The sequence below is a fragment of the Elephantulus edwardii genome, unplaced genomic scaffold (genome assembly GCF_000299155.1).
Source record: "Elephantulus edwardii isolate Elephantulus edwardi_28Jun2011 unplaced genomic scaffold, EleEdw1.0 scaffold00275, whole genome shotgun sequence".
NCBI classification, from domain to species: domain Eukaryota; kingdom Metazoa; phylum Chordata; class Mammalia; order Macroscelidea; family Macroscelididae; genus Elephantulus; species Elephantulus edwardii.
The window spans coordinates 1,311,480-1,322,885 of record NW_006400025.1 but is presented as its reverse complement, the minus strand read 5'-3'; the positions used below and the strand labels follow the sequence as shown (position 1 = coordinate 1,322,885).

Genomic DNA, 11,406 nt, shown 5'->3' with positions numbered 1-11,406 from the left:
TGTTGCTTTCAGGTTTACTGGGGGAGAGGGTGGCAGAAAGTAGCCTAGATAAAATTCTCTGGATACCCTAGGCATTTGTTTTTCCTACCCAGGGGACAGATGGCACAGTCTGGGCACTGAGGAGCTCACCCTGAGGGCCATGACGGCTCACCCCGAGCCAAGGGCCGAAGACAGCCTGCCCCGGGCAGAGGGCTGTGATGGCTCACCCCGAGCATTTCCTCAGTGATTTCTAAATAATGAATCTTTCCATTAGACATGTGATGGGTAGTGTGATTTTATGCAAAGTTTACAAGCTCTCACATTTACTTTTTCAACAACTCTGAATGATTTAGCTGACACTTCAAAATATCTAGCACATTTTTCATAGCGTATTCCTTGGACCCTCATAGGTGAGAGATACATAAAACAGGACATCTATGCTAACATACATTTGGGGAAAGCCAAACTAAATTGGCTTCTTAAATACAGAACTCCCTAAAGCATTTCATATGATAATTTTCTGTCAGCCAGGCAGTACTTCCAAAAAGATATTTGGGCAAGGAAAATTGGGTTGGGTTTTTTTGGTTGGTTTTTTTTCACCAAACATTACAACATTACATCAAAAATACTTTCAAAAATAATACACTAATGACAGTAGTATATTTTTCCATGCTGCAGAGAAACAGTTCTACAATTACCCTTAATGAGAAACTCAGATTTCCTTCAGTAAATTTCCAGCGAAGTGGTATATCTTTATTTTTTTTTAGTTCAAATGTATCACAAAAATATATCATACAGCCAATGGAGGATTCTGGAAGGACTCTTGAAATCTCAAACAAATCAAATACATTTTATTATATTTAATGCTAACATGTTTTCCTGTAAAGGAGTTCTTAGAAAATCAGTAGTCATTATAAAGGAGACAATCTAATTCTATTTTGATTATGACTTTGTATTATAATATCAGAACTAAGGCATGGTACTCAATAAAAATTATCATAAATGTGTTTATAAAAAAAAAGTAGCAGAAAATGAGAGAGTTTGGGGATAAGAAGAAAGAAGAGAGGAGGGAATGAATCACAGACGGATCCCATGAGGAAGGGTCGGTCCCTGTTGACACAGCTTGGCACAGAGTGCAGGTGGCACAGAGGCCAGGTGGAGAACAACTCCTGGGCTTTCTTGTGGAATACACTCCTGAGATGATGTTTCTGCGTATTATTGAAGCCTCTGCGTGGTATTTTTACCGTTTTTGGAGGATTGTGCACAATCTCTGGAAAATGTGACGACATCTGAGCCATACATTTATCAGTGAGTGATTTTCTAAATAATCCAATTCCAGTGGACTTTGGGACACTCTGGTGGCGTAGTCTGTGGGAAATTGAGCAGCTAACCCAAAGGTGGCCTCTCTGTCAGTTTGGATCTGCCAGCTACCAAGTAGGAAAAAGGTGGGCAGTCTTCCCTTGAGCAGTTTGAGCCTCAAAAAATTTCTAAAGAGTGAATCACTAAAGAAATTGGTTCCAACTCGATTATGAGGAGGGTAGGTGAACTTTAGATCAAGTCCCTATATAGTCCTTGTCCCCTTCTAAGTAACTACTTCTATATGAGGCTCTTACTCCACAAGGCTCTCATTGTCTTTGTGATGAACTTGCCAACAGATAAGCCTTTGACTACCAGCTGAACCCACCACTGTCACATCCAGCATGAGACCTGTTGATCTGCTTGCAAAGCATCACCAATGAAAATCAGGGAGCTCTGGTGGCCTAGTGGTAAGAAGCTGCACTGCAACCCCAAACGTGAGGTTTGAATCTACCTGCTGCTTCATGGGAGAAGGATGAGCAATCTCTTCCAGAGTGATTTACTGCCTCTGAAAACCCACTGGAAGGTTAGCTGTAGGTCAGTTCTGACTCAGTGACGCACAACATCAACAACAATGGAAACCAACAACTGTGAAGAGTTGTCCTTTAATCAGCATCAGAGAAAATCAGAGAAGGTTGTACTCCCAACACAACCTTCACCAAATATCACAGAGCACATCATAGTTTTCTTAACAATGTAAAAAAATCCAGTGGTTATTTTATAGTCCATGAGGATTGCAAGTCACAGAAGAGTCTTTGTTGGGTCCCCTCTGTTTTAAACCCAAGGCACATATAATAGTTACCAGCAGGTGGCTAATGAATGTTTAAGAATGGTATAACTGCTTATGCTTATTTGGGCTCTTATATTTGTAATTATAAGAAATAGTGCTTGTTTGGCTTTCTATTTTTTTTTTAAATAGTACTTCAGTGATTTCTAAAAGGAAGATGCTTGGGAGAGGTGGCTGCACCCAAGATTAGAAGACTGTGCTGTGCCATCTCTGCTCTGTCACCACTGGCCCCTTCAGTACTCACTTCTAATGTTGACACATGCAGCAATTCCTGTAGAGACCATGCCCCCTGGGGATAAAGTTACTTAAATATTCTTCCTCGCCTTCAATAGAAATTAATTCCCAGTGGAAGCCAGCCAGCCAGCCAGCCAGCCAAGTCTACCTTGTCTATGTCAAGTGGTTAATAATCACCTAGAATTCACAAATGGGGTAAATGGTTAAGTGTTTGGCTATTAATCAAAGTGTGGGTGAGTGATTCAAGCCTGAAAATCACAGACCTGAGAAGCCAATAGCATTTATTCTCTTCTACACTACAACATTTGGAGTCACCAAGAGCAGGAATCAATTAGATGACAGCTCTATTCTGTCCCTTTCTTTTCTCAGTTATCATATACTTCAGTGGTCTTTCTACTTGACATCCTGGCCACAATATTTTCCATATGTGTTCCTCTTTCGCTATGATTTAGATCTTCTTTCTTGATTTCTCATCCTTCACGCACTTGGGAACTGGCATCAGTTGGGTCTGCTTTCCCTGCTCCTTAACTTTGATTCCCACTCCCTCTGCTGGTGAGTCTGTTCCCACACATAGTAACACCCCACTGAGTCTGCAGCTGTTAACTGTTAACATCCTTTTCTCTGTACAGCAGATGATGATCTCAAACCGACTGTGGGCAAGCCACCTTTTGGTTAGTAGTGCAATATGCTATAGATTGTGTCAACAGGGGTCTTCACTGCTTTGTTTCTATATAATCCTGACAATTCCTAGATCCCTGAAAAGGCTGGTCTGTTTCTTGAATTTAACCCCATGCTTCCTCTGGACATCTCCACCTATAAGTGTCCAGATGCCTTAAATTTAGGGACAACAACCACATTTAAATTCTCTGTTATGTATTCACTCTGGCTATTATCTCAAATTTCTTCCTAGCCTTTATCAGGCTTTTAAAACCCAAAGCAAAACAAAACAAATTCCACTGCTGTTGACTCAGGTTCATAGAAGCCCTAAAGGACAAATCAGAACTACTTTATTGTGTTTTCCATAAAGTGAAGAAGCTGCCTATGGCATCTTTCTCCTGAGCATTTGGTGGGTTTGAACTATTGACTTTTGGGTTAGCAATGCATTCACTCACTTTGCCACCAGGATTAATACTAAGATGAAGCAATATGACTGTGAATCACAGGAACATGCATGATAAATTATTTTCCCAAATACTAATTTTAGAAATAAAAGCTTAATCCTGGTGGGAAATTAGCCTGTGCTAAGTATACCTGTTGAATATTATTGGTCCAAGTTTCAAAACCTTTCTCACGGGACTATTCACTTCTCATGGAGAAAATAAAATGTACTCTCACCACAGTTACTGCATCCTTAACTTGTTAATACCAACTCCAGGACGGGAAGGTAATCCTCAAACACTCTACATTGAAACGTGCTATCCTTCGGGGAGGGGGGGTGCATTAAAAAATTAGCCTACTAGCACAATTTAAGGAGCTATTATAAGACTGGCAATTTTTACCAATTAGATGTGGTAAGATTGGAGCAGCTGGGAAGGTGCTGCACTACCCACCCCAAGGCACGTGGTTGGAATCCACCAGCTGCTCAAGGTCAGCGATGAATGAGTTTCATGTACAATAACAACAATATTGCAATTTGGCTGATAAAGACTGAAAAAGTCTTTGCCAAGAACATGTTCTTCAAACAAGACGTTCTATTTTATACCAGAAGATTAGATTCAGGGCAAAATGCTTCACAGAAAGAGTTGCTACTTGGTCAAGGCTGCTTTATAATTTATCTAACGAAGCCGTTTCTCCTCACGGGGAGTTTTGCTCTTGCTTGCTTGTGATATCACTGGTTTACAAAACAGGTTGCAAAGGCAGACTTGTGTTGATTTTGCATTCTAACCCTTTCAGAACAAGATTATCCTGGACCCCATGACGTTCAGTGAGGCCCGGTTCAGGCCATCCCTGGAGGAGAGGTTGGAGAGCATCATCAGTGGTGCAGCTCTCATGGCGGACTCGTCTTGCACGCGGGATGACCGGCGTGAGAGGATCGTGGCGGAGTGCAACGCGGTGCGTCAGGCGCTGCAGGACCTGCTCAGCGAATACATGAACAATGTAAGTGCTGCGCGCACCCTCCCTTGCGCCCTCGCCAGCCTGCGCGCTCTCCCATGCGCCCTTCTTGTGCGCCCTTACCACCAACCCCTCCCTTGCGCCAGTCACTCTGAATCCATCCATGGTTGGAGAGGTGGGCAAGTGTGCCTTAGAAAGGGCCAAGTGCGACCAGAGAAGGGCTTTGGGAACCTCTGTGTTCTGATTTCCTTCCAGAGCCTGTTTTTAGCGTGGAATGAGTTATTTGAGAGTTAAATCTTAGGAAGATTCTGGCTTTTTACTTGAGTGACGCTTTGTTAGTCATTTCAGTGGCTGAGTTTGATGTAAGTAAAGTTTGAATTGCTCAAAGTGAATAATTGGCAGATATAACTGAGATGCGCTCAGATTTCTCTTACAAAGAGGACTTTTAAACCCCAGCAGACTCCTCATCCCTGAAAAGCATTAGTAAATATACTACGTCCAAAAACGTTTGTACTGAAATGGGGTAGTCCTCGCTCCTCCTAAGACTTAGAGGAACTTTGTTGAATGGTTGTGGAGTGAAAATTCGGATGAGAACCAGGTGCCAAGTTTTGGGTAGGTGTTAATAATGCTAGTGGTGTGTCAGCACACAGAGTAGCCATGGTCTCCTGCAGTTATGAAATGTGATGATTGTTGTATCCCTGAGAATGACAAGAAGGAGATTGAATACATCTGAATTACACTTCTGTTGATTCGATCCATGCCATTCAATCGTAGGATGGTGGTGTTGAAAATGCCCAGAGCTTACAATAGTTCCTTGTAGTGTTAATTCCTGGCTGTTACAACATTCAATGTAAAATAGAAAAAAATGATTTATATATTACACAGTGAAGGAATACTCTGTGTATTAGTCCAGTAGGTAACAGACCCACTGAAAATCTGCTTAGTTTTTGAAGCACATGCTGGGTAGTATGGGACTACCCTGGTGTAGTGCTGAGAGCACCGTGATGCTTGTCCTTCCCACTTACCCCACCTCAAGGGGCACACAGCCCAGGAACTCCGGGACTGTGCTGCTCCTCCTGCACTCTCAAAAAAAATTGGTTTTAGAAAATCAAAAGAGGTTTCATGAGAATATCCTTTAAAAAAGAATCCTTTCTTTGAACCAGATTCTTTGACTTTGGAAGTCCTGCTCGTTTTCAGCACACAAAAAAATAAGGTGTGGGTGGATAAATATGGTGATTCCATACTGCTGCTGAGGATTTCTGTGTGAGACCCTGCATAGCCAACATTTTCTATTAGTTTAGTCTACAGAATTCTTTAGGGTACAGACCAAAATGTTGATCACTGGTTTTCCAAGCCATGAGTGAATGTTTTGAATCGCAGATTTATCATGCGTGGATGCTTATGAAATCTGAAATTCTCTGTTTATTGTTGCTGTTTCATAACAGAATAGCTTCTGTCAAATTATATGTATAAACTGGTTTTAGATGGAGGAGTACTGGTATTTTATAGCAATGGATTAGTTTACCAAAGAACAGAGTACAGAAACTATAGTGATAGTGATGGTTAAGGTCACAACATAAAGAAATAAGAATTAATGTATATTCTTGGGAAAAGAAACATAGACTATGATTTTAAAAGTATTAAGATACAACATGTTGTTTTCAGATTGGTGTCTAGAATCCTGCCAAGCTGCAATTTCCTTTCAGTACAGACTGGTACCGATCAGAAGAATGGATCAATTTTTATATTTGGTTGACTCTGTGGGTGCTTGTTTTTCTGCTCATAACTTTATGATGCACAAATGTTTTGTAATTTTATTGAAAAATAGTCTCTATTTTAACATGCTTTCTTGCAATACTTAGATGAAAATATACTTTCTTTAAATTTTGAAGTGCACAAGATTATATTCTCATTAAATCATCAGACTAAAACCAGAAATAAAACATCTCCTAGTTGACTTTTATATAAATTGTATAAAGTGCAGTTGAGCTTCGTACATTTTTAATAATTTCAAGGTAGAATTGTTTGTGACTATAACAGCTCCATAGTGCCTGTGCAGTGTACTAATTTTAATGTCATAAAATAAATTTTATATAGCAAGCATATATTCATATAAATACTCAAAAGAATCTTTGCTGTGACTGAAAAGTCTGTTGCATTTAACAACAGTCAATTGTGCTTGTATGGAAGTGGAGATTATGTATCAGAATGAAAGAGAGAGAAAAAGAGAGGGAGGTTTCAGAAAGCCCTGGGGGACCTGCCCATGTTTTCTCAAGTTTAGAATATAAACAAAAGTGACAAGATAGGAGATGAAAGAATTCCTCTGGAGGATTTCATATTGTTATTTGTGAGCTCTGGCGGTGTATTCCATAGAAGTAACATTGCTTACCCACAGACTCTCTCTGGTAGCTAGAATCCACATGGCAGTCAAGATGGGTGATATCCTCCCATGTGATTTACAGCCTCTGAAGGGAGGCTATGAGTTGATTCCCACTCAAAGGCCATAAGTTTGACGTGTTGCTTTTGTTTCTGTGGTTTTATAGACTTTACAAATAGATAACAAGAGACTTTTTTATCAAAAGGACTTATAAATTTCATATATTAACTTGTGTCAGCGCCATTAATGTTTGCTTGGGTATTATGTTTATTACCACAGATGGGTTCATTTTGACAACTTTTTATAGCAGACAAACTTTATTGAATAAACAGAATCTTAAAATAGAAGTGCTTTTTTTTTAAAAAAAAAAGACAGTTAAATGTGGTATTTTATTAGTATGAATTTTGTTGTATATTCAAATTTAGTCTTTATCACTCATTATGTGGCTGGCTACTTTGCACTAGTTACTGTTCAAAATCTTCTGGGGTATGTTGTTGTTGTTGTTAGGTGCCATTGAGTTGAATATGAATCATAGTAACCCTATGGATGACAGATCTGAACCCTGTCCTATCCTGTGCCATCCTCACCCTTCCTGAAACATTGGAGCCCATAGCGGCAGTCACAAGCAGAGAACCCACCCACCTAGTTGAGGGTCTTCCTCTCCTTCTCTGACCCTCTCTAAGCATTAAATCCCTCTGCAAGAAATAGCCCTTCCTACCAACATGCTTGAAGTATGTAGGCAAACGAAGTCTTACCATCCTTGCCCCCAAAGAGCACTTTGGCTGTACCTTATCCCAGATGTATCTGTTCTCTTGGCCGTCCATGGGATATTCAGTGCTCTTCTCCAACACCTCAGCTCAAAAGCCTCAATTCTTCTTCTGTCATTCCTATTCATTGTCCAGTTCTCAGATGCACAGCAAGTGACTGGAAAGGCCATGGCCTCTGATTCTGGGGTATAGGCGTGAGTAAAGTAAATACGATTTTCTGCCTCTATTTGATGAAGCAAAACCGAATTTGAACAAGAGCTATCTTAGATGGTGACAAGTGCACTGCAGAAATACACAAACTTGGAGACAAGGAGCATGATTTACACTAAAGATTGTCTGCGAAGGTTGGTTCTGAATATAGCATTTACTCATAGACTTTGGCCATGAGGAAGCAAAGAGCACTTGAGGAGGAAGGAATAGCTAAAGGCAAGACCTTGCTTCTCAAGGGTACTAATGTGAGTGAGGAGTCCTGAGAAAGTCAGTGCAGCTTCTGGGAATGTGAGGGTGATGGGAGGGGGAGGTGGGTCTACACAATGACATGGTGCCCAGTTGTGAAGGTCCTTGTGCATAATTGGATGGAATTTGACTTTTATTCTAATTAAATAGGGAATTATTAAAGGATTCTGATCAGACAATTCCACACCTTAGGCGTTGAAAATGGGCTAGAGGGGTTTAAGGAGGGAAGAGCAGGAGAATAATAGGGGCAGTTCTCCTAAAACTATTTAAAGGAGAGGATTATGAAGGTAGAAGGTAGAAGAAGAGTAAGTGATGTGAAATGTTCCAGCTCTGACTGTATTTTAAACAGCATGTGCTTACATAGTCATCAGGGAAAAAAATGTGACTGTTTATATAGGGAAAATGAGAGTAAGTATTATGAATGGCAAAGTTGTGATATCAACTTCTATTAATATGATATCTTCATTTAGTTTGATTGCTGGGAAAAATCCCAATTTATTCATATTATGATAACAATTTGTAAATAACACACTTTGCACTGTCCTGGGACTGCTAGACAGAGTGTATCTAAAAGAAGACTGAAACAAATAAATTTGGTTTCAAGTTTATGATCAAAAATCACTAAATACAGCTCACATTCTTATGAAAGTCAGATTGCCAGAATATAACTTAACGCTAAGTTTTACAGCTGTAGTGCAGAAGTGTTACTCTACGGAGTAAAATGATAATGCTTAATCCGAGGACCAAAATGACAAAGACAGGACTGTACTGAGAGGCATTAGCCCATGATGCTTTGTGTACAATTCCCAGTTAGGTCTTTATGAAACCATGATGAACAGGCATATGTGGATCTTGCTGTGTGTGCTGTATTTCCCAGTCTCTACCATATATGTGTGTGTATTTGTATATTTTTTTTAAAAATATACAATACAAAAGACCAATTAAAAACGATGACTTTTTAGACAATTTGTCAATTTCAGTTCAACTACTTGTGCAATATAAGGGAGAACCTGTGGTAAAATAACTTGGTATCTCTGATATGTCAAAATGTGGTAGATTCATTGTATTTTTAAAACCTATATTTAAATCCAACATTTTTCAGGTCTTCTGTGGCACCTCCAGAAGTGTTTTTGCACAATTTATAAGCCATTAACATAATGTATAAAAGCACATGTGGATAAACTAATGTGAGCACATAAACATGTATTACAAGTTCCTGGAGCATTGGAACAAAAGCTTTTTGATGTCAAGTGGAAGTCGACTTGAAGAGGAGGGTTCCTGACGAAGGCCATCTGAGAGGCCCCAAGCACTTATGTCAGCTTTAAAATGCAGTTGCCAGCTTGGCTCTGAGATGCCCGCCATAACAGGGCTCTGTCACTCACTCCATCTCGCTTTGTGAATATTCATAGATTAAAGTAATGATTTAGAGCCAGGAGACCTCTGAAAATAGTGAGCTTTATATAAAAGAAAAAATTATTCATCTTATGTTCTAAAGAAAATAATTTTTAATAATTTAGTTTTGAAATTTGTATCTTTCCAATGATTTTAAATTTATACAAGTGGACAAATAAACATACATGGTATAAACATACATATGTATACATATATTATGCCTTAAAATGTTAAAGATATATTTGTTGTAAATGGTACTTTGTAGTATTTTTCCTACTTAATAGTTTGTGTATAATTTATCATATCAATAAACATTTTCTACCTTACATCTATTATCTGCATAGTATTTTGTTTTATAAATATGAAATAGTTAATTTGACAGAAATTAATTTTCAATATACATCTAGCGAAGAACATTGCATAAGAAAGAAGACTTTTCTCACTTAAACCTAAAGGCTGGCCAAGAAACAAAGTTGGAAAGCAATGAAGATATAGCCATCAAGTCCATGTGCTTTATATTTTGTATGTTTCAGATAATATTCTGATTTCTGCATGAATTTTCTTTTCATTTATTAAAACATGACCAAATTGTAGACCTGCTTGGAGGTCCCAGAACAACTAGTAGGCAAATTCAAGAATCAAATTTGATGTAGGGTGTCATAGAGGCATTGAGAGATTCTGAAAGGAAGTGTCTTCAGAAAGAGAACTTTGTAAGGAAGTTACAAACTCAAAGTTACTGTCGAAAGTCTCCCAGATGAAGTGTTAAATGGTGCAACCACTACAGAAGGCAGTATGGCGTTTTCTCAAAAAGCTGAAAATAGAAATATCACTTGACCAAGCAATTCCACTACTGGGAATATACCCTAAAGAAATCAGAATTGCCACCAAGGCAGGTATATGCACACCCATCTTATTGCTGCGTTCTTCACAATAGCAAAGAGTTGCAAACAACCCAAGTGCCCATCAACATTTGTTGAATGAATAGAGAAGCTGTGGTATATCCATAAAATGGAATATATGCAGCACTGAAAAACAAAGAACTCATGAAATATTGTACAGAATGAGTGACCCTGGAGGACATTACGCTGAGAGAAATATCTCAGTCACAAAAGACAAATACTACATAATGCCACTGTTATAAAATAGGACTGTCATGAAGCTTTGGGGGGAAATGAAGAAAAGAGGGGATACATAATGTATACAGCATTGAAATAGATGAGGGAGAGAAGAGTCTAAGAGGAAAATATGATTAGGTATTATTGGCATGACAAGAGTCCAGAATAAGAGCTGCATAGTAAAGTGGACTGGGAGGGGAGACTGTATAACAAAGAAATAATTAAAAAAAAAAGCGAATGATGGGGAGAAAGAGAGGAGGGAGGAAAATGTGCAGCAATGAATGAATGGAAAAAAATGAAAATATATTAAACATAAAAAAGGTGTCTCCCAGATGAGAAATGGAAAAACGATTAAATATTATCACTTCAGAATATGGTCAATTGTCTCCTAAACATAGATTTTGCTTATAATATCATGTAGGCCTCCTCTTTTGTCTGCTTTCTGTTAGTATTATGTTGTAATGAAGTGGTGAGAGCAGAGAGAGGTAAAAGTCACAAATCATTTTGACAAATTACAGGAAATACTGTAGGCCACACACAGTTCAGTGCTTCTTCTTCCTTCTTTCTTTCTTTCTTTCCTAGTTTATTTACAAAATTCAAATACAAATTTGAACAAATTCTTTCAGTTTCCCTCCCGCCCCCATCAAATTTTACAACCCAATGACTGTATCCTTATACATTTTCTACAATAACGATTTTATACAATATTTATCCTTATGTGACTGAGTTATTTCACTCAGCATAATGTTCTCCAGTCCCTCCTGTACTTTTTTTTATTAAATTTTATTACTTTTAATGAACATTTACAGGGATTTTGGGTTTTCATTCCTTCATTACTGCACCATTCTCTCTACCCTCCTCCCCAGTTTGTTCTTCCCCGCCATCCGAATG

General features: G+C 38.7%; 1 protein-coding gene across 3 annotated transcripts in view; it reads left to right on the top strand.

The window, feature by feature from the left end:
• CTNNA2 (catenin (cadherin-associated protein), alpha 2) overlaps positions 1-11,406 on the top strand; it is a 1,691,926-nt gene that overhangs the window by 437,094 nt on the left and 1,243,426 nt on the right. For all 3 annotated transcript variants that reach the window (XM_006900179.1, XM_006900178.1, XM_006900180.1), the window contains exon 6: positions 4,250-4,453. In XM_006900179.1, coding sequence (XP_006900241.1) covers positions 4,250-4,453 — 204 coding nt within the window. The remainder of the gene's footprint in view (positions 1-4,249; positions 4,454-11,406) is intronic.